General features: G+C 48.0%; 2 protein-coding genes and 1 non-coding gene across 3 annotated transcripts; all 3 read left to right on the forward strand.

Moving 5' to 3' along the window:
* Window positions 1-13: 13 nt before the first annotated feature.
* On the forward strand, window positions 14-11,262 carry LOC115529376 (serine/arginine repetitive matrix protein 1). Its single transcript, XM_030338054.1, has 8 exons — window positions 14-171; window positions 1,663-1,772; window positions 2,383-2,467; window positions 2,679-2,874; window positions 3,401-4,656; window positions 6,533-7,428; window positions 8,255-8,458; window positions 9,981-11,262. The coding sequence occupies exons 1-8, from the start codon at window positions 80-82 to the stop codon at window positions 10,229-10,231; spliced, it is 3,090 nt and encodes a 1,029-aa protein (XP_030193914.1). The 5' UTR covers window positions 14-79; the 3' UTR covers window positions 10,232-11,262.
* Window positions 11,263-11,977: 715 nt separating this feature from the next.
* Window positions 11,978-12,050, forward strand: trnaf-gaa (transfer RNA phenylalanine (anticodon GAA)). Its single transcript has one exon. It is a non-coding gene; the product is annotated as a tRNA-Phe (tRNA).
* A 378-nt stretch (window positions 12,051-12,428) lies between these two features.
* mfsd8 (major facilitator superfamily domain containing 8) lies at window positions 12,429-25,061 on the forward strand. The gene is made up of 12 exons (XM_030338145.1): window positions 12,429-12,884; window positions 16,102-16,184; window positions 16,683-16,726; window positions 17,357-17,597; window positions 18,276-18,389; window positions 19,192-19,336; window positions 19,655-19,713; window positions 20,134-20,239; window positions 21,612-21,746; window positions 22,286-22,389; window positions 22,794-23,044; window positions 23,435-25,061. Exons 1-12 carry the CDS (start codon window positions 12,826-12,828, stop codon window positions 23,642-23,644), a joined length of 1,551 nt encoding a protein of 516 aa, XP_030194005.1. The 5' UTR covers window positions 12,429-12,825; the 3' UTR covers window positions 23,645-25,061.
* The last annotated feature ends 353 nt before the right edge of the window (window positions 25,062-25,414 follow it).

Below are 25,414 nucleotides of genomic sequence, written 5' to 3' on the forward strand. Positions count from 1 at the left end.
ATTTAGAACCCCGACACAGAGTGGCGCGCATGCGCACCGCGAGGAGCGTCGGAGCGCGAGAGGCAGGGAAGGAGTCCTAATGGCGGAGAACGTACGGTCGCCTTTCGACTACCGGGAGCCGCCGACCCTCGACAGCGACGGGGACGGGAGCAAACCTCCGCCGCCACGGGGGTGAGAAACATTACCTCCCGTCGACACGCCGGGAGGCTCTCTCTCCGCCGCGCTAGGACGGCTAGGCCGGGGTTACACACGTTAGTTTAGTTCCCTGCTTGTTATTCGCTCGCATGGTTTAATATCGTGGGGAAAAATGGAAGTGGGGGGCGATGCGGGGTCTCCGCCGAGGCTTCCTCTGTGCGTGTTTTTTTTGCGGGGTGCCAGCTTGCGTGTATCCGAGGCTGCTTGTGCACATCACGAACGTGTAGCACTTGTATTTTGGTATTTTTTTCACATGATATAGCAGATAGCAGAGGCTAGTGTGTGCTAACTGGTTAGCCGTGGTTGAGCCAGCGTAGAGATCAGCAGCAGCAGCAGCAGCTAGTGAGGTGTGTTGGTGCCAGCAGCTTCCCCTCCATGGGTTAGTGTTAGTGAGGGGCTTTTCTCTATGGCACGCCAGGTCTCCATGGGATGATGATCATGACACGCTCACATATCCCAATCGCTTGCTGTCGTCACACTTTGTTTTGGGTTGGCTATTGAGTGATGGCACGGGGCTAATCAGATCTCCTGTAAACAAAGTTGCTGACCACGAGTAAAACGCCCCCCAGGGCATAGTGTGTCAAACTATGGGACGTGAATGACAAATGCCCCTTTTTAACCCTTTATCTCAACGGGTTACCTATGCTTTCTATTGCAATGTGATGTGATGTGATGGTTTACTAAACGGAACTGATGTGATGTGGTCCAAAGGGGCGGGTTTATTATCACGGCAACAAATAGGCAAAAGTGTCTGGTTCTGTCTCTTGTTGGATTTCTTCGTCAGCAAATGTAGAAAGCTATTCAGTTACTAGGTCGATACTGTGGTTGGTCATTTAAGGGTAAGCAGGGCCAACTTGCACATTCCTCGCTTCTATTCCCCAATATATATATAATATATATAATCTATTTACCTACAACAAATACAAACACCTAGGTCTTATTAAAAACACCTTAACATCGGAAAAAAACTAGGGAGTATTACACTGAAAATAGCATGGGCAAACAAATGTCATCGTGTGTGTGTATTTTTTTTTCTGAAATTCTTATGATACTGTTGTAATGCAAGAAAAATATAATAATGCAATTGTCCTGTCCATCGTTCATTCTGTTGTAGGTGGAACTGAACAGTTCCTCCTAGCTAAATAAGGATCCGATTTGTGTCCGTGAAACAATGCCAGCAAATGACTGAACGTCTACCATTACATGTGTAATAATAACAACTCTGGTTTTAAAAGCTTAAATTTATCCTCATGGCTTAAGGCATCTCTGCAGTATAAGACCGGGAAAACCCTGTCTTTAAAGTAGATCAATGACCGTTTTATGTTGGTTATTTCCAGGATATCCTTGCTTGGCACTTTCGACTTGCCTTCCTTTGAAGTGCTTACTACAGAAGAGACTCTGGCAGGCTTTGATACGTTGAATGAATCCTTGACACGTGTGTTAATTATTTTTCATTCATTCATGCAGACGCGTATGTGGAAGAAAACGGAAGGGCACTCCTGTGAAGGTGTGTGATCGCGCCTACGTGACCGAAGATGAAGAGGAAGAGAGCATGTCTGAGCACAGCTACAGCCCTGGTACACACACACACACACACACACACACACACACACACACACACACACACACACACACACACACACACACACACACACACACACACACACGGTCTCTTTCCTTCCTATGTTTTTTCCCCCCTCGGTTTCAAAACACGACAGAGTCAACAATACATGTTTAGTGTCGAGCACACAGACGTTGATCAATCGAGTCAAAATAGATGCGGAGGAACCCGCCCTGAGATGGGATTTAAACCCTTGTCCGTCCATCTGCAGCTTTGCATTGTATTCCATATCAGCCGGTCTAAAAGTGGAGCGGCGCCATGTTTGGCCTCGGCCATCCATCCATCGAGCGTTTCCTGTTGTCCCGCTCGCGTGGAGAACGTGACCGGCCTCACGCACAGCGGACCTCTGTTCCGATGGCGGATCCGCCAATCAAACCCTGACCCTTTCTGGAGGGCGCCCGCGTGAGTGATGCAATGCAGCAAGCTACTGTGGAGCATTAACGTGTGTGTGTGTGTGTGTGTGTGTGTGTGTGTGTGTGTGTGTGTGTGTGTGTGTGTGTGTGTGTGTGTGTGTGTGTGTGTGTGTGTGTGTGTGTGTGTGTGTGTGTGTGTGTGTGTGTGTGCAGGGGATGGCCAGTACCCAGAGGGGGCAGAGGACCGCCTCCCGCCGCCGGGAAGCCCCTACTACCTGGCCGACCCGTCCCAGCTATGGTAAGCTACGCTATGGCTAGCCCAAAGCTAACGATGGCCCACGGCCTGAGGTACGTGCTCCGCTGTCACACGTTTTACTGAGCCCCCCCCCCCCCCCCCCCCCCCCCCCCCCTGTGTGTGTGTGTGTGTGTGTGTGTGTGTGTGTGTGTGTGTGTGTGTGTGTGTGTGTGTGTGTGTGTGTGTGTGTGTGTGTGTGTGCGCCCCCCGACAGCGTGCCCGAGCTTGGCGAGGACGGCTCCAGCGGCGTGCGCGGCCCCGTGCTCTTCCACCCGCCGCCCAACTGCCGCATCCGGGAGGTGCACTGCGGGAGCCAGGTGCGGCTGGTCGTCATAGCGATCCGGGACATCGCCAAGGGCGAGGAGATCACGGTGGACTACAGCCTCACGGACTGGGGCGAGAACGCCATGGTGGGTGGGGCCAATGGCCGTTGTGTGTTCTTGATTTAAATGTTCACATTTCTTGATTGGAATTAAACCCCTTGGGTTGAACCCGTCTCGATATCAAGGGGGTCCTTAACCTCAGAAAAGTACAATAGCATATATAGAACATATTCATACAACATACTCTTAATAACAAAAAAAAACCACACACAAACGCACGCACGCACACTTGCATGATGAAGGTGAACATTCTTGCACTCGATTTCTAGGGTAGAGGTTAATACGCGGGGAGGTGATGATATCGTAGTGGTAGTACGATGAAAGAGCGTTTTAGATCAAGAACAGAGATGGAACCGATCTAATGTTGACGGGTCCAAACGGAGGGGCCTTGAACCTAAACGCCTCATTAGCTCAAGCGATTTGAGTACGAGGAAAGCGCTACATGAATTGAATTTATTATTATATCATTATTAAACACGCGGAGGCTGTGTGTGTGTGTTTGATGTTTGCCGCGTCTCACCGCGCGCCCTTTCTGTTCTGGACCCCCCCCCAGGAGGAAGAGGCAGGGCCACACCCTCTCTCCCTCTCGGTCTCGGATTACCTCACCCCCTCCTGGTCGCTCTCCCCCTCCTCCTCCCCCCTCACGCACTCTGAGCCCAGCGACTCGGACCGCGAGGAGGAGGAGGAAGAGGAGGAGGAGGAGGAAGACGACGACGATGACGACGACGAGGAAGAGGACCTGGAGGAGATGCGCGGCCGCATGCTCCGGCGCCGCAAGAAGCGCAAGATGGCCGCCGCCGCCGTCAACCCCAAGAAGAAGAGCTCCGCCCCGCCGCCCCCCACACCGGCGGCGGCGGCGGCGGCCACCTCGTCCCGCGGGCCCGGCCGCCCCTGCTCCTCGTTCCCGCGGCCCTCGGCGGCCCCGCCCCCCCGCTCCCAGTCGCAGCCGCCGCCGCCGGTGAGCGCGCTGGCCCCGCCCACCACCAACATCAACAACAACATCAACATCAACATCGGGGGGGCGTCGGGCGTGGCGGCGGCGGCGGCGGCAGGGAGCCGGCGGCAGCACTGCCCGTACTGCGGGCGCCACTATCGCTCGCTGGCACGCCACCTGGAGAAGCACCACGCGGGGCAGCCCGAGGTGCGCGCCGCCATGGAGCTAGCGCACCTGCACGCTAACGGCGGCGGCGGCTCGCACGCGCGCGCCGCCTCCTCCTCCACCTCCTCCGCGTCGGCCCCCTGCGCCGCCGCCGCCGCGCCGCACGGCCACTCCTTCGCCGTCCCGCAGCCCTCGTCCTCCTCCAACCCCACCCCGCCGCCGCTCTTCTCCTCCTCCTCCTCCTCCTCCTCCTCCCGGGAGCGGGAGTCGCCCGCCACGCGCTCGGCCGGCCCCGCCGTCTCCTTCTCGCTCTCCCTGTCGCCGCCGTCCCTGGCCCCGCCCGCCGCCGCCGCCGCCGCCGGCAGCAGGAAGGGCGGCGGGCCGACGGCGCCGGCCGCCAAGCGCGGCGCCGGCGCCTGTCAGGCGGCGTCCCGGGTCAAGAGCCCCTCGCCACCGCCGCCCCCGGCCGCCCCGCCGCCGCAGGTGGCCCCGCCCCCTCCGGCGCCGGCCTCCTCGCCGCCCGCCCCCCGGAGGGGCCAGAGGATGAAGAGGGAGAAGCAGGAGGAGCAGCAGAAGGTGGAGAAGGAGGAGCTGGCGCCCCCGCCCACGCCGGAGCCCCACCTGGACCAGGAGGAGGAGCTAGAGCTGAGCGCCGAGGGCGAGGAGGAGGAGGAGGACGCGCCGGAGGAGACCAACGGAGAGCTGCTCAGGTACGTGTGTGTGTGTGTGTGTGTGTGTGTGTGTGTGTGTGTGTGTGTGTGTGTGTGTGTGTGTGTGTGTGTGTGTGTGTGTGTGTGTGTGTGTGTGTGTGTGTGTGTGTGTCCGGTGTTCAGCGACAGTGGCCTGCTGTGCAGTGGTGGCGTCTGTCGCCTAGCAACCAAGCATATTGTGGGCGGGAAAAAGCGAGCGTAACGTTGATGGCAAGAAACCTTAATTTGTAGCGCCGACTTGATGTTGCCACTAGCTTGGAGACTCTGCTCAGACGATAGGGACACCTCGACACAACGACGTCAGTGTGAGTGAGTTATGGCTGTGCGCTGGCCATCTCTCAAAACGACAGAATGAAATGATATTCAAGCAGAGCAGACCCCCTTCTCCATCTGATATTGATTCCCCCTCTGATGACCTCACTTTGCTGCAATATTAGAGAAGATAAAAATAATAAAATGAATCACTATTTCCTGTGAGCGTGCAGAATGTGTTTTAACTTCTGATGCCGTCGCCATGGTCCCCAAACATCCTTCTTGATTTGTGGTTGGTGAGAAGCCGTGGTAGACGCCGTCATATCACAAGTACTATAACCGCTGGGGGTGGGAGAAATAACTGATTCTTCGATGCATCGCGATTCTCTCTAGAACGATTCCGTCTCGATGCAGATAAATGAATAATCTGAATTAAAATAAATAAATGTTTTTACATTTGTTCGCCTGCTGCAACATTCTGTTCGCCAGAGAGGGATAATTTTAGTAATTTTAAGGTGATTTAATTTTTCTTCTTCAGTCTGTATTGGCCAATCTGATTTGTCTTGACACCATTGCGATTCAGCCTACGCATACCATGCACTTAAACTCACGGCCAGACACAAGAACTCCTTCTAATTCAAGAGCAGCTTTTTCTTTAATGACATAGAAAAGAAAGTTTAGAAAGAAAAGAAAACTGAAACCTATTTTTTACATGCTTCCATAGTGTGTTGCAATGCAAGCTGCATTGATTATTGCATTGTTCATAGAAAGTCATATTTGTGACAAAAGCTTTCTCTCTAATAAAATATTAGATAAGTTAATTCATCTGTTGATGTCTTCAATGATCATCACAAAAGTAGGAAGTGTTTAGCAAACTCAGATGTATATATTTTTGAAAATTACGAATTTTTTTGCATCGATAATCGTTTTAGAATCGAATCGTTGACCTCATAATCGAATCATTGACCTCATAATCCAATCGTTGACCTCATAATCCAATCGTTGACCTCATAATCCAAACGTTGACCTCATAATCCAATCGTTGACCTCATAATCCAAACGTTGACCTCATAATCCAATCGTTGACCTCATAATCCAATCGTTGGCCTCATAATCCAATCGTTGACCTCATAATCCAATCGTTGACTTTATAATCCAATCGTTGACCTCATAATCCAATCGTTGACTTTATAATCCAATCGTTGACCTCATAATCCAATCGTTGACCTCATAATCCAATCGTTGACCTTATAATCCAATCGTTGACCTCATAATCCAATCGTTGACCTTATAATCCAATCGTTGACCTCATAATCCAATCGTTGACCTCATAATCCAATCGTTGACTTTATAATCCAATCGTTGACCTCATAATCCAATCGTTGATCTCATAATCCAATCGTTGACTTTATAATCCAAACGTTGACCTCATAATCCAATCGTTGACTTTATAATCCAATCGTTGACCTCATAATCCAATCGTTGACTTTATAATCCAATCGTTGACCTCATAATCCAATCGTTGACCTCATAATCCAATCGTTGACCTCATAATCCAATCGTGAGGTGCCAAGAGATCCCCTCCCCTACTAACCGCCGTGTTCTCCCCCCCGTCTCTCCCCAGCGCCCACCGACAGCACATCTCGCCGCTGCTGTCCTCGCTGTCCTGCCTGGTGCTGTACCTGCGCCGGCAGCAGCACGCCTCCTTCCTGTCGCTCACGCGCTCGCCGCACTCGGCCGAGGCGTGGCGCCTGCTGTGCCACTCCAGCCTCTCGCTGCTCATCCTCTACAACCGCCACCGCGAGTGCGAGGTGGCCAAACTCTCGCTGCAGGACTACCGCAACCGCACCCTGCCGCCGCCGCCGCCGCCCGCCCCGCCGGCCCCGGCCGCCGGCGGCCCCGCCCCTCCGCCGCCGGCCCCGCCCACCGGCACGGAGGCCCTCCTCTCGCCCTTCGAGCGCCACGTCCTCTGCCACCTGCCGCGGGCGGGGGTGGTGGGCAAGCGGGGCCGCGTGCAGCCGCTCATCCTGCCGCCGCACAGCGAGGCGTGCCTGGAGCTGCTGCTGCAGACCAGCCCCAACGTGGGCGTGGACCCGGGCAGCCCCTACGTGTTCTCCCGGCCGTACCACTCGCCGGCCACGCCGCTGCGCGGCACCGACCTCCTGCGGAACCTGGCGCGCGCCAGCGGCGCCAAGAACCCCGGCGCGCTCACGGGCACCCGGGTGCGGCGGCAGGTGGCCATCCTCAGCCAGCTGCTGCTGCTGGAGGAAGGGGGCGAGGGTCCGGCCGCCGCCGCCGCCGCCGCCGCCGCCGCGGGAGGGGCTCCAGCTCCGGCCGGCAGGGCCACCCAGCGGCTGGAGGAGTTCCTGGAGCGGGAGTACCACGTGACGCAGAACTGCGCCACCATCGTGCGGGACCCGGCGCTGATGGGCCGGGTGGGCAGGGTGGTGCTGTACGGCGAGCGGGAGGGCGTGCTGTTCCGGGGGATGAGCCTTCAGCACATCTGCCTGGAGCTGGACGGTGAGGCGCTGAGGGGGGGCGGGGACCAGTCCCAGTTAGACCCTAGACTGGGGGGGGACCAGTCCCAGTTAGACCCTAGACTGGGGGGGACCAGTCCCAGTTAGACCCTGGACTGGGGGGGACCAGTCCCAGTTAGACCCTGGACTGGGGGGGACCAGTCCCAGTTAGACCCTAGTCAAAAGTAGTCCACCCAGTACTGGGACCGAATAGTCCAAATGAGGTTGGACTGTAGGGACCCAGTTTGACTCGGGTCGAACTGGGAAGACTACTCTGTCCCAGTAGAGTACATACTGCTCATTCCCAGTTTGACCCGGGTCTTACTGGGAGGACTGCTCTGTCCCAGTTAGACTCGGTATGTTTTACTGAAAGGACTACTCTGTCCCAGTTAGACTCGGTATGTTTTACTGGGAGGACTACCCTGTCCCAGTTAGACTCGGTATGTTTTACTGGGAGGACTACTCTGTCCCAGTTAGACTCGGTATGTTTTACTGGAAGGACTACTCTGTCCCAGTTAGACTCGGTATGTTTTACTGGAAGGACTACTCTGTCCCAGTTAGACTCGGTATGTTTTACTGGGAGGACTACTCTGTCCCAGTTTGACTCGGTATGTTTTACTGGAAGGACTACTCTGTCCCAGTTAGACTCGGTATGTTTTACTGGGAGGACTACTCTGTCCCAGTTAGACTCGGTATGTTTTACTGGGAGGACTACTCTGTCCCAGTTAGACTCGGTATGTTTTACTGGGAGGACTACTCTGTCCCAGTTAGACTCTGTATGTTTTACTGGGAGGACCACTGGGTCTGACTGCGTTCCGTTTCCCCCGCAGTGATGTCCGGCAACTCTGGGGACTCGTTTTCGGACGACTCTGACGGAGAAGGGGCGGAGAAGGAGGAGGTGAAGGTGGAGGTGGCGGTGGCCAAGAAGAAGGGGCCGGGCCGACCTCCCCGGAAGAAGAGGGGGCCCATCGCCACCCCCGTCAACACCATGCTTCCTGTCGCCCATAAAAGGAGATGCGTCCAGCCCAAATCCGGTAAATGGAGATCTCCACAGCGCTTGATTATTATTATCAATTACGTTGATACGGAAGGAACTCTGTTAGGATCTGTTGCTAAAATGAAGCTTAAGTACATTGGGTAGTAATTACGTTAACGAACGGTCTAAAATTGCTACAATTTTGAAATACGAGTAAAAATTACAGAAACGAAATACTAATAAGCTACATAATTTGTGATACAACATAATATATTTGACAAACCGGCTGTTTAATTGATATTTGTATCACTGCCATTTATCGTTGTTCCTCGTTACTCGCTGAAGCAGTTGCATGTTGCATAGACAGCAACATAAAAATAGGGCAAGTGAGGAAAACGGGTAGTATTGATTCATCCTTGAGTCATCATCAGGCTTGGATCATCAAGTATAACCTATGCTGCTCTCGGAGCTACAGACGTGTGTAGCCTACCACATCGGAAAAAACTATGATTGTGTGCTGCCAGAGCTTTGTCTCCTTACCCAGGTCACACTTCCCACTCAGTGATTAGCCTTTTGTGTTTCGGCAAAGGAGGTCCTTGATCTCACGATTCTAATTAGCTTATTAAGTGTGTTTCTTTCAAGTCTCCGGTGAGACTCCAGTCTTAAGAGTTATGTGCTGAGGCACCAGAATCTCAGGTCTCCAGCTCTGAAAGGAAATGTGTGGGGTCTAGGGCTCGAAATATATCGGTTTAAATATCTAAATACGCTACGGGAACACTGCAAAAATAAATGAGATTACACTTTTTGCCGGGAATTACTGTTTTTATTAGCGTGACGAGACGACCATCACACAATATCCCGAGTTTGAGAACTCCATCGCGGGATATTGCCAAATATCCCGAGATACCAAACCAATCAAATTGCGCCATCTAAGGAGGTTCAGGTGTAGCACATGCAAACATAATTTGCTCAGATTTAAGGGTTCTTTGATACAGAGTTTGTTGCTTTAGGGTGTGACATGCCGGCTCTGCATGCACAGCGAACCACCAACCACTGATCATGTTAATCAATGTATGATCAGACAACCAAAGCAGTCATTCTGCGACAGCCCAAATCTTCAGAACAAAACTTTGAAACGGGCCGGCAAAAAACTCCTCCCATTATCTGACTCCTCCCTGTTGCCTAAACTCCTCCCATTATCTGACTCCTCCCTGTTGCCTGGCTCCTCCCATTATCTGACTCCTCCCTGTTGCCTAAACTCCTCCCTTTCATCTGACTCCTCCCTGTTGCCTAAACTCCTCCCACTATCTGACTCATCCCTGTTGCCTCAACTCCTCCCATTATCTGACTCCTCCCTGTTGCCTAAACTCCTCCCTGTCGTCTGACTCCTCCGTTGCCTGACTCCTCCCATTATCTGACTCCTCCCTGTTGCCTAAACTCCTCCCTGTCGTCTGACTCCTCCCTGTTGCCTGACTCCTCCCATTATCTGACTCCTCCCTGTTGCCTAAACTCCTCCCATTATCTGACTCCTCCCTGTTGCCCTAACTCCTCCCTGTTGTCTGACTCCTCCCCCTCCCCAGGGAAGCGCGGCGTGCTGAAGCGGCCGTGGTCGGAGGCGGAGCGTGTGGCGGTGGAGACCCACCTGAAGAGGAACATCGTGGAGCTGCGCGTTCCCGCCAAGGCGGACTGCGAGCGCTGCTTGGAGCTCTGCCCCCTACTGGTCAGCAACCACAGAGACTGGCGCTCCATCAAGTTCTACGTCCACAACCGCATCCAGCTGCTGAAGAAGCAGGGGAGGCGGGAGAGCAGCGGGGCCGGGGCGGCCTGTTAGGCTAGGGGGGAGGGGTTTAGGGTTTAGGGGCGGGGTTTAGGGGTGGGGGGGCGGGACATGTATGTACGTACATACGCACACACACACTCACGCACAGACCCAACACATGCTATGTTGTACAAAAAGCCACCAGCAATCACAAGGAGGTCGGTCTCCTTGGCAACGGTGGAGCATAGTCGTGTTTGTATCTTCCTTTTAAAAAAATAATTAAAAAAGTTGAAAAGAAACGAGACTTCAACGTCGATGAAGGGGGCGGGGCCGTCGAAGGGGGAGGAGCCATCAACCCCGAAGGGCTCCAGAAGCTCCTCAAGTCGTTAAGGGAGTAGTGTAATAATACGGGAATGAATAATACCGGTTTAAGCTACCAGACGGGGGACTGAGACGCCCGCGGATGTTCGAACGCTTTGCGGAGGGGGGAAGAGTTCCGCTTGTTTCTGTTTTTTGTTAAATATCCGGACGTGACGTTTGTATTCCGCGTGTCGTTTGAGGAACACGCCGGATGAAACACTTTTAGGTTTAGTGACCATGTCTACTGAAGGCTGACGACCAAACGTGAATGTGTAAAGTTATGATGTGACGATGACGATGATGTAGAAGATGACGACGATGATGAAGAAACCCAACGGTTGCGGACAACCCCGTTTGAGTCCTGATTTCTGGTTGCCGTGTTTGAATGGACTGGGACATCTATGAACTGTATAGTTTGTGTATTCAAGTGTATTCTTCAAATATCGGACCATGATGCACCTGTGTGGTTCAGTGGTTCATCTTTATTTTTATTTTATTCAGCGTACCTCTACCGCAATCATAGTGACGCTTGTGCTGTTTCAAGGCGACCTTGAAATACATTTCATATCAAATCTGTGGTGTTTTCTTTTTTATTTGTATGTATACATGGTCTTATTCCACAGTGTAAATACTTGTTTATCAATGAAACATATACAGTAGTGGATACTATGGTGGTATTGTGATATGGTTATTGTAAATACTGTAAATACTACCTGTACTTATTAAAGTGTATGACATTTTGAGGTGTTTTCTTAAACGAGGTTGGAGTGACGTTTTACATCGTAAACACGGACGCGATGCGCATGGTGAATAAATATAAAATCAATTGCAATGAGTCGAACAATAAAACAAAAATTGAAATGATGTGAAAATATATTTCTAGATCACTGTGAAACCAGATTTCATCTCAGCGGTTATAAATTATAGAGAACCGCTATGTATTTTATAGACAAAACCAGTTTAATATAGTTCTAATGTTAACTCGAATAATGTAATGGGTTTAGAAAATATTTTTGTCAGACTGCAGATTGCTGCAGTGTTGAAGAAAGCGGGGATATATGAAAACAGACGGGTCAGGAACCTTTTCAGTGAGAATTACAAATAATTACTTTTTCTTAGAGCCATACACGAGTTTACACACTTTTTAGTCCTACACCTTAAGTTAAGATATGAACGTGTATTGTGGGAAGATATAAGATAACTGTTTAGTTAACGTTATTTTGTCGTGTTCCCTTTTCTGACCATAAATTGTCTACTGTTTCTGGATTTAGATTATGGTGTTGAGATGTAAAGTTAACCTGGAAATTAGCCGTACATTTTTGAATTTTTTGTGTTTACGTTTCATAAAGGTAATAAATAAGGTAATAAAATCAATTTCCATCGCTGAAAGGCCCTAAAAGTTATATCACTATACACAGCTATATACTTTAATGAAAGCGAGTTCAATCAGTTTTATCTGCCGAAATAGCTCAGTTGGGAGAGCGTTAGACTGAAGATCTAAATGTCCCTGGTTCGATCCCGGGTTTCGGCAGTACAGTCTGCGACTGTCTTTTGGTCTTTACCAGCGTGAAAAATGCTTCTGAAAATGACAATAACATAAACTGATTAGTCTTCATTCCCGTGCCGATCTTCCCCATTGTATATTCACATTTTAATTTTTTATATCTTTTTTTTACAATTTACATTTTCTTTTCCTTTACTGAAGTCACTCCAATTGAACTGTAAGCTTGAAAAAAATCGCCCACACTAATTTAACTCTGCGAGTGTATCGTAAATGATGTAATCGTAAAAGCAGAATAAAAAGATAGAACGTTATTCATAGAGAAGGAACTTGTTTTACCTGTACTTGACGATTTGTCCGCCAGAGGGCGTCCTTACAAACCCTCCATTCGCCAACCACGGTGAACGACTCAGTGACGCAAGCGGAAGTGTTTATAAATACAGCTGATTGCCTTTCACGTGAGGAGGACCTCTTGAAACCCTTCTTGCATCTGGTTTATTTCAGTGATACTGTCATTTATGTCTTCTGCACTTCGTAAACAGTGGGGATTTTAACAGCGTTTCTAGACTAAAGAGGATCATGTTACATCTCGCCTCGCTTAGGGGCGATCAGACCCGGGCATTGTGAAACCCTGTCTGTGGGAACCCGATCTGAAGTGATCGGATGTGGAGGAATGATCCCACTTTGCATCCTCTCCGTGGCTCTGTGACGACATGACGACGGGGAAATAGACATTTCTACAGACCTAGGAACTGGGTCCTTCTGAAGGAACCACATAGTCTTGTTTTGGACTTGGAGAGCAGCCATGTCTCAACTTATTGATTCGGATGAAAGCACTCCTTTGCTCAGAGACGATGCGAGCAGGTAGGTTCAGAGTACATTACTGCAGCGATAACCTATGACCTATTAAATCACACTGCACTGACTGTCCGTCCGCCAATGTGCAGCCGCTGGCCTTAACATGTCAACACTCAGTTTGGTCAGATCATACTTATTGCCATAAACAGCTTAAATGAAGCGGGTAAAAGTCAGCCGCAGGTTCGATATTCGCTGGATATTCGGTTTTCATTTACCCCGCAATCAGCTTAATCAACCCAATTGCAATTCATTACGGCTGTAGTTTGTTGAGGACAGCATAGGACACCGTATCAACAAAAATCACAGTGACATGTTGCTCCTATCGATAGCCTATCTGTGCGAGAAAAGCTCTTAAATCAACGTCCTGGCAGCTGTCTGTTTTAGGGACCGTCTACAAATTACACCCCACAGACTGGTGGCATAAACATTACCATGGAATTGTTTCAGGAAAGAAATCACCACAAATCACTTGAAACATATTTTCTCATTCTGATTGCTGTAGTACTTCCCAATGGCTTTTACTTACTACGGGTCATTATTTGTTGATATTTTGCATAATAGTGAAACAGGATGAAATGAATAGCTAAAATATTCACCAAAAATCTATAAAACTATTTTTTTTCATTCTGATTGCTCTAGTACTTGCCAATGGTGGGCTTTTACCTACTACGGGTCATTATTTGTTAACATTTTCCATAAGAGTGAAACAGGATGTAGGCCTAATTAATAGCTAAAATATTCACCAAAAATCAATAAAACTACATTTTCTGATTCTGATTGCTGTAGTACTTGCCAATGGTGGGCTTTTATTTACTACGGGTCATTATTTGTTGACATCTTGCATAACAGTGAAACACAATGCAATTAATAGTTTAAAATATTCACCAAAAATCAATAAAACTACATTTTCTCATTCTGATTGCTGTAGTTCTTGCCAATGGTGGGCTTTTATTTACTATGGGTCATTATTTGTTGACATTTTGCATTATAGCGAATGAGGATGCAATCAATAGTTTAAAATATTGACCAAAAATCAACAAAACTACATTTTCTCATTCTGATTGCTGTAGTACTTTTCCAAAGGTGGGCTTTTACTTACTACGGGTCATTATTTGTTCATATTTTGCATAATAGTGAAACAAGATGCAATTAATAGTTTAAAATATTCACCAAAAATCAATAAAACTACATTTTCTCATTCTTATTGCTGTAGTACTTGCCAATGGTGGGCTTTTACTTACTACGGGTCATTATTTGTTGACATCTTGCATAATAGTGAAACACAATGTAATTAATAGTTTAAAATATTCACCAAAAATCAATAAAACTACATTTTCTGATTCTGATTGCTGTAGTACTTGCCAAAGGTGGGCTTTTTCTTACTACGGGTCATTATTTGTTCATATTTTGCATAATAGTGAAACAAGATGCAATTAATAGTTTAAATATCCACCAAAATCAATAAAACTACATTTTCTCATTCTGATTGCTGTCGTACTTGCCAATGGTGGGGTTTTACTTACTACGGGTCATTATTTGTTGACATTTTGTTGAAATTATACCATAATGTTATAAGAAATACGGTCGCTGGCAGCTACATCAAAGCATAAGAAAATGTATTTTTATTCATCACTGGGCTTTGTTTTTGTTTAAGAGATATCCTACAGCCATATTTACTAATCTGTTATTAAAAAATGTCTTGTTAACAATGCCTTTTGTGTGTTTTTCATAATTACTCCCTTCCTATTTCACAAAAAAGGTCACCCATAATAAGTAGCAGCTTACCATTAGCAACAAGCCTAGTAAACAGAATGGGAAAGTTTCCTTTTGTTGAATATTTCAAACCATTAATTGCATCCTCATTTGCTATAATGCAAAATGTCAACAAATAATGACCCGTAGTAGGTAAAAGCCCACCATTGGCAAGAACTACAGCAATCAGAATGAGAAAATGTAGTTTTATTGATTTTTGGTGAATATTTTAAACTATTAATTGCATCCTGTTTCACTATTTTATAAAATATGAACAAATAATGACACGTAGTAAGTAAAAGCCCACCATTGGCAAGTACTACAGCAATCAGAATGAGAAAATGTAGTTTTATTGATTTTTGGTGAATATTTTAAACTATTAATTGCATTGTGTTTCACTATTATGCAAGATGTCAACAAATAATGACCCGTAGTAAGTAAAAGCCCACCATTGGCAAGTACTACAGCAATCAGAATGAGAAAATGTAGTTTTATTAATTTTTGGTGAATATTTTAAACTATTAATTGCATCCTGTTTCACTATTATGTAAAATATGAACAAATAATGACCCGTAGTAAGTAAAAGCCCTCCATTGGCAAGTACTACAGCAATCAGAATGAGAAAATGTATTTATATTGATTTTTGGTGAATATTTCAAGCTATTAATTGCATCCTCATTCGCTATAATGCAAAATGTCAACAAATAATGACCTGTAGTAAATAAAAGCCCCCCATTGGCAAGTACTACAGCAATCAGAATGAGAATATGTGTTTTTGATTATTGTTGATTTCTTTCCTGAAACAATTCCATGGTAACGTCTATGTCACCAGTCCGTGGGGTGTAATTTGTGGACGGTCCCTAAAACAGATTGCAGCCGGACCGTAGATTACAGCGCTGTTCTTGCACAGATATCGATAGCAACAACTAATTTCGGTGTGATTCTTTGTCGATACGCTGTCCTATACTGTCCTCAACATACTACACCCGTAATATAGTGCAATTGTGTTGATTAAGCCGGATGAATCCGATTGCAAAACTGAATATCCGGCGAATATCCAACCTGCTGCCAACTTTTACCCGCTCTTAAAGGAACAATGGACAAATTAACCCTGACGCACTGTCACTTTACACTTCACACATAGCCACAGCTTTTCTCTTTTGTCTTGGTTATCTTTTACAGTTTTTAATATTTATACTTGTTTTAAGATCTATACACACTATGTGTGCTCTCAGAAATCAATGTTGTATGACTGCCTATCAGTAGGCCTACAGTGTCCTGTTTGTCGAGCCACGGCAAAGATGATTTTCTGTTACGACAGGCAATAAAGTTTTCTGAATCTGTAGATGTATCAGTACTCTACAACCGGATTGTTTGTTTTACATTTTATGAACACGCACGTTGTATTGACTGTTGTATCGCAGTGCTGCTATTGCATTGATTGTTCTGCTGCTGTGCTGTCTGTGTGCAGTGACGACGGCAAGGACGCAGACTACAAGAGCCGGTGGAGGTCCATCAGAATCATGTACTTCACCATGTTTCTCAGTAGTGTGGGTGAGTACTGGAGCCTCCCATGTTTTTATAACAACAACCAGAAGGTCTGGTTGAGAACAGTGGTTCTCCAAAGGTCCAGCCTGGGGTCCCATATATGTCATTGGTCAATAAGTCACTGAGTCACAAAATAATAAAAAAGATTGACCAGTATTGCAGTAATCAACAATGCCGTCTCATTCATGTACTGTTTAAGTCCTGGAGCGAACAGAAAGCTGAAACAATGGGGGCTAAAGTTAATGAAATAGTAAGGCATTGAGACATGAATCAACATTAAAACATACATTTTACCCGTGAGCTTCTTTCTGAAGATTAAGGTCTGGCATATGCTTTGTGACCCACTCAAAATAACACCTTCTCTGCAGATCTTTAAGAATGTAGGTCAAAAATAATTGTGTACGTGTGTTTGTGGGTTGTGATGCATGATATCAGAGACTGCAAGCTTGCTCTTGGACCTGCATGTGTGTGACGACAGTTCTGTCATGTTTCGCTTCCTCTTAGGGTTCACCATCGTCATAACCTCCATCTGGCCCTACTTGCAGAAGGTAAGTGAGAGCAGTCAGCCGAGCGATGCGCTGATGCACTGATGCAAAGACAGTCTTTTTCACAGTTTATTTTAATCGTCCCGTTTTGACCCCTCGCGGTCCAGACTTCTGCTTTCAAATGGACACTGAGTCACAAGAGAAACTCTGGCCTTTCGTTCTCCAGTCAGAGGAAAAATAAACCTGGTCTAAAAGTCACAATGTTAATACTTTGAGAAAATTTGAGGTAAAACACATTTTAATGTGCTGTTAGAAAAAGTAAAAAACAACTGAGAATCAAAGCGATAGTGCAACACTCCTCATCAACGCTGAAGGCTTCAGTAGCTGGGGTGGGCAACCTTGGGCGCTGATTAGAGGCTCCATTAAAGTAGCATTTCTTCTTGTTCTTGTTATTGTTCTTTTTGTTCTTCTTCTTCTTCTTCTTCTTCTTCTTTTTCATTTTTTCTTCTTTTTCTTCTTCCTCTTCTTCTTCTTCTTCTTCCTCTTCTTCTTCTTCTTCTTCTTCTTCTTCTTCTCCTTCCTCCTCTTCCTCCTCTGTTTCCTCTTCCTCTTCTTCTTCTTCCTCTTCCTCTTCTTAGTATGATTGTTTTCTTGAACGTCCTATCCCCGCCCGTCTGTCCCTCCGGCGTGCAGATCGACCGCGGCGCCGACGCCAGCTTCCTGGGCTGGGTGGTGGCGGCCTACAGCCTGGGCCAGATGGTGGCCTCGCCCCTTTTCGGCCTCTGGTCCAATCACAGGCCTCGCCGGGAGCCGCTGGCGTGCTCGCTGCTGATCAACGTTGGGGCCAACGTGTACTACGCCCTGGTGGCCCTGCCGCTCGCCGGCAACCGCTACCACATGCTGGCTGCCCGCGCCCTGGTGGGCTTCGGCGCAGGTGAGCATCCACACGCACTGACGCGCACACACACACACACGGACAAGTACCACCACCGCACACACACAGAGGCAGCTGCACCCACCACACACACAGGCAGCACCAACCACCATACGCACGCACACGTTGAGGGACACGCAGACGGACAGACGGACGGACGGACGGACGGACGGACGGACGGACGGACGGACGGACGGACGGACGGACGGACGGACGGACGGGCAGACAGGCAGACACAGACAGACAAACAGACAGACACGCAGACACAGACAGACAAACAGACAGACACGCAGACACACAGACAGACACGCAGACACACAGACAGACACGCAGACACACAGACAGACACGCAGACACACAGACAGACACGCAGACCCACAGACAGACAGACACACAGAAAGACAGACCATCTGACTGTATTGTATTTCAATCCGTTCTGTCGGGGGTCAGATCAGCTCTCAGGTTGCCTACATGTCGTTTGTGGCGCTCGACCGAGACCGACTCCACCTCTGCGTCTCGTAAACAACACTAAGCTCCCTCAGCGTACATTACGTTGATAACGGGGTCTCAAACGTTTGCTGTACCATGGGGCCACTGAAATGAGGTTGATGATTCTGTGTGTACGGATCTGACCGTGTCCTATATACAGGAGTTGGGTTGACAATGTCTTCACGACAGGTAACGTTGCCGTGGTGAGGTCCTACGTTGCCGGGGCGACGTCGTTGAAGGAGCGGACCAACGCCATGGCCAACATGAGCGCCTGCCAGGCTCTGGGCTTCATCCTGGGACCAGGTACACACCGCCCTGCGTCACTCATGTTGAAGCATTCCACTTGATCCGATCCGTCGCTGTGGTTCCTGCTGTCCCTAGCAGCGTCTTAACCTAGCTGTCTATGTTGCATACGGGGAATGGGTTAACCTAGAGATTGTTAGTGTTGTTGTGGCACTTGGTTCTCTTTCTTCTGACAAATGAACTCATTGTTAGTCACTGGGGATCAAAGTGTCTGATAAATGCCCTGAATGTAAATGTAAATCCCTACCCCTCTTCATGGGATATTTGGTCTGTGCTTGGGTTTATGGTGTTTTTTCCCTCTCCCTTCAGAGGGCGTGGGTTAATGGGAGTCACTGTAGCTGAAGGACCACGCATAGACTCATTTACAGTTTAGTTAACTTATTGACTCATTGAATTATTCCATTCGTTTTCAATGTTTCTTTTGCGAGGGGCAAGCCAGATCATTTATTCAGTATTTTTTTCATCTCTTTGTCGTTAGACTCGCTCAGTTAAGATCAATAAACAAAGAGTATAGATTACCAAAAAAAAGGCCATTCAATATTTAGATATTTTGTAGAATATAAATGTACACAAATGTTATAAAGAAACTAAATCGGCATACATTAGTGTACTTAGGTATGCAAAACCTAACTTAATAAACCCGTCAACATATCCATAAAGAGTCCCGTGACCAACGCGGACACACACACACACACACACACACACACACACACACACACACACACACACACACACACACACACACACACACACACACACACACACGTCTGATCTGACTCTCCCCTGTGGGACCCCCCCCCAGCCCTCCAGGCGGCCCTGTCCTTCATCGGGGAGACGGGCGTGGCCGTGGGGGGCGGCGGCCTGCGGCTCAACATGTACACCTCCCCCGCCCTGTTGGCCGCGCTGCTGGGGGTCCTCAACATCCTGCTGGTGATGCTGGTGCTCAGGTACCCACAGACCCCCCCCTCCCCCCTTCCCTCCCCCACTCCCCCCTTCGGCTGGTGCTCAGGTACCCACAGACCCCCACCTCCCCCCTTCGGCTGGTGTTCAGCTACCGACAGACCCCCACTCTCCCCCCTCCCCTCCCCTCCTTCCTCCTCTCCCTCCCCCCGTCGCTCGCATTGATTGGTCCCTCTTGTGGACGCGTGGCAGAGACACGGACGAGGGTCCAATCAATGCGAGCAACACGTGTGTGTGTGTGTGTGTGTGTGTGTGTGTGTGTGTGTGTGTGTGTGTGTGTGTGTGTGTGTCGCTGTGACCCCCAGGGAGCATTTTGTGGACGACGAGGGGCGACACCTCTGCGCCATCAACTACGAGTCTGAGGGTAAGTCCCGCCCCCCCCCCCCCCCCCCCCCGTCTCTGATTCGCTGTTTGAAGCTGATGAACCCTCATGGCCGTGCATACAGGGCTCAAGTCTTAGTTGTGGTTCCACGTTGATGCAACACAAGGGGGTCTACGGACCCGTTGCGTCCTTGCGGACCCTCCTTGCGTCCGCCGCCAGGGCCGGACGTGCGGCTCCCAAAAACGTTAACCTTGCGTCGAGGCGACGCAGCAGCGAGGGCTGTGATTGGTCGGCTCACTCAAACCCGACGCAGAACCAAGACAGGTTCAACGACTGCGGCGAAGCGTCTGCGTGGTCGTTGCGTTGCGTCGACGTGGAACCATAACGGAGCCTTTTAGTGGATGCGTCCGGGTGTTGTTATGTAATCTTCGTCTTGTCTGTCTGCTCCTCTCCCTCGTGTAGATCAAGTGGAGCTGCAGGAGGCGGAGGGCGACATCGACCCCATCGCCGTGCTCACCTCCAACCTACTCTTCTTTGTCATCATGTTCATCTTCGCCGTCTTCGAGACGTGAGTGGACGGAGGCACGAGGCAGGGAGAGAGGGGCGCGATGCCTTTAGTCATGCGTCCTTTAAACGGATCACGGCCAATTAACCAATCAACTGGGGCATCTGGATGTGGGCGGTTTCAAAATAGATAGTAAAACGCACGTGACAACCTCTTTAAAGAAAGATGGAATGAAAGGCGTAATGAGTTGATTTGTTATAACGAATTATAACAAATGATGGATATCGAGACATTTCTCAGGAGTTTCAGCTGCTTTGGAAAACCGTTAACAGGTTTTAGAATGTGACGATACGGAAGTCTCTGAACCTGGCAGTCACAGGATGAAGGTGGAAAGGAAATAGTAGAGAAATGAGGCAGAATTGTGAAGCTGCGATTTGGCGTACTGTAGACAGAAAGATCCCGTGCTGTAGAAGAATGAGTCCGAGCCTGACTTGACTTAAAGGGACAATGTGTAAGATAAACTCGTGTGTTTATTAGTTATTCCTTAAATATTTGACCTTGTTATTTGTCTAGTACAGGCCGAGGTCAACAATCCCCAAGACTCCAACAATCACTTCGTTACACCCTACACCGGAGTAAAGTGTTGATTAGGGCCTGCAGGGGGCGTATTTCCCCTGTCTAGAGGAGTATAAAAAGGCACTCCCTCCCACACGGTACCAGTTGCCCTTTGGCTACTGCAGAGCTAACAGCAGCCTCCAGATTACCTCGGTGCAGAGACGAGACGGCGAGAACTAGTAGTTCTCGTGGTGAGAGCTGGAAAAAAAAAACAGTCTTCCTGTGGGTTGTTCAAGGGGCATGCACGAGAGGTGTGATCCCCTATGCCCTCTGCCGCTAAAGAAAAAGTTGCCAGAAGTTTCTAGAATTCTTTAAAGCGGTTGACAGTTTGATGCCAAAAGTATGAACATTTTATGAGCAAAGCAATGAGAATAAAACCACAAACAAAGTGTTCTACGTTTATAATGTTTAGGCACGACGAGGTTTCTGATTGAGTCGTTCGTTCTCCGATAATACCTTCAACCTCTTTCAGTGAGTAACCATCCATGTGTAGTTCAGAATCAGAATCTCTTTATTGTCATTGCACAAAGTGCAACGAAATTGGGGTAGAGGCTCTTAAAATAAGTGCTTTTAAAACAAAAACGAAATGAGAAAATGAGTGTATTTTTTGAAAATAAATATAGAATGTTAAAGAACTCAAACAAATGTATACATTTTAAAATGTCAGCCAATTTTAAAGGTCAGATTGGTATGATAATGCAGGAATTTATAATTCTGCATTATTTAGAGAAATAACAGCTCTGGGGTAGAAACTGTTATCACCAACTACGACATCGTTGGTTCCGTGTGTGAAGCGGTTGTCGTTGCGTGTGGGCTCCAGGATCGCCACGCCCCTGTCCATGGACATGTTCGCGTGGGCCCGGACGGAGGCCGTGCTCTACAACGGCATCATCCTCTGCGCCATCGGCTTCGAGTCCATCGCCGTGTTCCTCGTGGTCAAGGTGGTGGCTCAGAGGTGAGGAACCCCCCCCCCCTCCCCCCGTCCACATCGCAGTGACCCGAGGTGTCACCGGCCCCACGTCCAGATAAGCCACAACTAAAAGCGATGTTCGTGTAAAGCATTGGTTCTCAAAGTGCGGCCCGCGGGCCAATGGCGCAGAAACATACAGATGTATTGATATTATTATATTAATTTAAACAAAGATAAATAAATATAAAGAGAAAAGTCGACTCTCTCTAGCTTTCAATTAAATCCTGTTACATTTGTTAGTTTTAATCCGACTGTACATTACTTTGAAAGGATGAACCACAGTTTCGTGATTTAGACCTCACTTGATCTCACTCCCAGAGGTCCATGGTGCAATGTTTCTTTTCACCACTGGGATGCCGACAGCGTTTCCCGCCAATTTTCTTTTCCTTTGGCGGCCCTCAGTCGAATTCTGGGTTCCTAAATTGGCCCTCAGACGTCAAAACTTTGAGAACCCCTGGTATGAACGGTCCCAAGGACGGAGTCTTATCTTGAGCTCTCCGCCCCTCCCCCCCCCCCCCCCCCAGGGTTGGAGATCGTCCCGTGCTGCTGGGGGGCCTTAGCATCATATTCTGTGGCTTCTTCGTGCTGCTGCCATGGGGTGACCAGTACCCCCTCCTCCAGTGGGAAGGTAAGGGGCCTCCTGTTGCATTATGGGGGATTGGAATCACCTCATTCATGCGAAATAGCCATCATTGTTGTATGCGGGGAATGGGTTAACCTAGCCATTGTAAATGCTTGTATAACACTTGTTTCTATGAATATCTTTACTGTACCGACAGCGATATATCTTTTCTTCTCTCTTCTGATAAATGTACTTATTGTAAGTCACTTTGGATAAAAGCTTCTGCCAAATGCTCTAAATGTAACACAAGAAAGTGTGACGATAATTTGCATGCAATATGGCGAACCGTAATAAGCAGAACTAAAAAACAATTAAGACCAATTAACTAGTCACGCTCATAACTCTCGCAGCTTTGAATGTGAACACATTTATTCCCTCACCTTTTTCCTTTCCAATGTCTTCTTCCAAAGACATCAAGAACAACTCTGTGGTCAACCAGACATTCTCCAGCCCCCTCTCCATCACCCCCATCGCCCCAGGGGCCTCCAACGGCACGGTGGGGCCCCGGGGCTGTCCCTTGGCCCAGAGCTGGTGCCAGTATACGCCCTCCATCCACCTGGGCCAGTTCGTCAGCGCCGACGTGCTCATCGGAGCCGGCTACGCCGCCTGCAACGTCATGTCCTACACGCTCTACTCCAAGATCCTGGGGCCCAAACCGCAGGTGAGAGAAAAGAACAAAGTCAGACGGTTAAAGGGGCCGACGGTAACAATGTGAAGACGCTTTAATCCTAGTGGTGGGGGGAAAATAATCGATTCCGTTCAGAAACGACCCAAAGTTGTTGTCTTACCCCCAAATAAACGCACCTTGGACCAAAAGAAAACGATGAAGTTAACTCCAATGTAATACTGTAATACTTGCTGGAACGCAATTTGTTAAGAATCGCAATAGTAGTATTATATTGATATAATAATGATATTGAATCGTGGCCCAAAAATCGCAATACTATCGAGTCGTCACACGTTTGTCAATCCCCACCACTGTTTGATCCAAAGCGATTTACAACGTTTGACGCACACATTCACACACTGTGTCTCCCCCCCCCCCTGCCAGGGCGTGTACATGGGCTGGCTGACGGCGTCGGGGAGCGGGGCCCGGACGCTGGGCCCCGTGTTCGTGTCCAACGTGTACACGCGCCTCGGCCCGCGCTGGGCCTTCAGCGTCATGTGCGGCCTGGTGGCGGCGGGCGTAGCTCTCCTGGCCGCGCTCTACCGCCGGCTGGTCCCCTTCTCCGTCCGCCACCGGAGGGCCAGGGACACGTAGCCCCCCCAGCGTGTAGCGGAGGACCGGGGCGCGGCAGAGCCCGACACTGGACACTGCGTTGTCGCGGGCGAGGTCTAGAACGACGAGGAAACGGCTGCTTGGTTTTTATTGCATCACCGGTCGTACCGCCAGGTGTGACGTGTGGTTTCGCCGTTACGAGCCGTTTTTGAAAATCGGCCTCTTCTGACATCACAGGTGGGCGTGTTCACCGAGATGTGTGACTGATGGATGGGCGACGTTCTCTCCAGTCCACTGGGTACGTCGCTGCTAGGCCGATTTTCAAAACGTCTTGTAATGGCTGATCACACTCACACCTGGTGGTAGAATAGGTTCCCCAGTTCTAATCAATATATGAGTGGTGCATTTCTTTTTTGGAAACACTTTTGTAACAATAGGACTATTAGCAATGTGTGATAAGTATTGTGAATGATGAACAAAGCTTTGGTCCCAATTACTCTGTTATCCATATTGGTATTAGGGCTACGTCTTCTGCGTATGTTTTGAACAAGCAATGTTACTTTCCGTTATATTATTTGACGAATGATTTTATTGTACTGATTTTAGACGATTGCAATTCACAACAGGGATGTAAATAAGTGGACTGATAGTTTAAAGTGTAAATATTGAGTGATTCATGATATTTTTTACATGTGTATGAATGGAATTTTCAGTCTGTCAAGAAATGAAGGTGAGTGTGTGGGTGTGTGATAGAATTTGAATACGGCAACTACCTTGTTTAAATAATCGATGAAAATAATGTGATTTATTCTGAATGACTAATCCAAAGAAATGTTGAAGAGAAACGTTCATCAACAATTAAAATATGGAAATAAGCAATGTCTTTCATAGTTATTTGTGTTAAGCATGAAATCTTTCATAGTTCGTATATGCATTTAGTTGATTCCATTGTGCGAGGGCTATAAGTGAGACCACAATTTTAAAATTACTATTAATGTTATTAATAATGATGCATACGTCTGCTGACGTACACGTTTCAATGTACATGCCCGAGGGGCTTTGCTAAGGTGTGTAGGACTGCTGTGTACGTCTCATGTCTTGCCAGTCTGGTGAGCCAGTGTTGTGCCCGGAACAGGATGTGGTCCGCCTGGGTTATCACAAGACACAAAGAAACACACACAATTATATCACCCAAATCCTAACCTTAAGAAGCAGGATTACAGCTCTGCTAAGAAGATCTTCTGAGAACAATCTGTTAATTAAATGCATAAAAAATATACAAATAAAAAATATAAAAAATACTTAAATATATTGCACTTTCTAAAATGCTCATTTATTGCATTTGTTTTCTTTTAATTATCTATTATTTTATTTTATTGCTTGGCAATGTTTATGTGTGAAGTACTTTGAGTCTTGGTGTATGAAAAGTGCGATAAAAAATAAAGTTGCCTTTCCTTGCCTTGCCTTGCCTTTGAAGCGAGTAGAATGCAGAGATGTGGCCACTGTAGTTTTTTCAGAAGGATGCTTAGATGATCGTGGTGCTTTTCAACAGTGTCATGTAGTATTGATTGCGAAATACTTAAGTGTCTTCTTCTTTTGTGAACTTGGGGCAACGGCTTCAGTGACATGGGACAGTTTTATAACTCCTAGGTAGAGGCCTGGGCTTTTGGCTTGGAAAACGTATTGGCCAATAACTCTTGCACTGGATAATCACACACTCTCATTCGTCCTGTGTGGTTGTGATGAGTTTTACATGATCTAAAACTATTTTTTTATATAGTTTTACATGATCTAAAACTACTTTTTTTTGTA

The sequence above is a fragment of the Gadus morhua genome, chromosome 17 (genome assembly GCF_902167405.1).
Source record: "Gadus morhua chromosome 17, gadMor3.0, whole genome shotgun sequence".
NCBI lineage: Eukaryota > Metazoa > Chordata > Actinopteri > Gadiformes > Gadidae > Gadus > Gadus morhua.

Bases quoted from the DNA above. Each gene is read 5' to 3' on its own strand.
- LOC115529376 (XM_030338054.1), top strand. From the start codon at position 80: ATGGCGGAGAACGTACGGTCGCCTTTCGACTACCGGGAGCCGCCGACC. The intron at 2,468-2,678 runs GTAAGCTACGCT...GCCCCCCGACAG, and splicing joins GCCGACCCGTCCCAGCTATG to CGTGCCCGAGCTTGGCGAGG. The intron at 7,429-8,254 runs GTGAGGCGCTGA...TTTCCCCCGCAG, and splicing joins CATCTGCCTGGAGCTGGACG to TGATGTCCGGCAACTCTGGG.
- mfsd8 (XM_030338145.1), top strand. From the start codon at position 12,826: ATGTCTCAACTTATTGATTCGGATGAAAGCACTCCTTTGCTCAGAGAC. The intron at 16,185-16,682 runs GTGAGTACTGGA...GCTTCCTCTTAG, and splicing joins CATGTTTCTCAGTAGTGTGG to GGTTCACCATCGTCATAACC. The intron at 23,045-23,434 runs GTGAGAGAAAAG...CCCCCCTGCCAG, and splicing joins TCCTGGGGCCCAAACCGCAG to GGCGTGTACATGGGCTGGCT.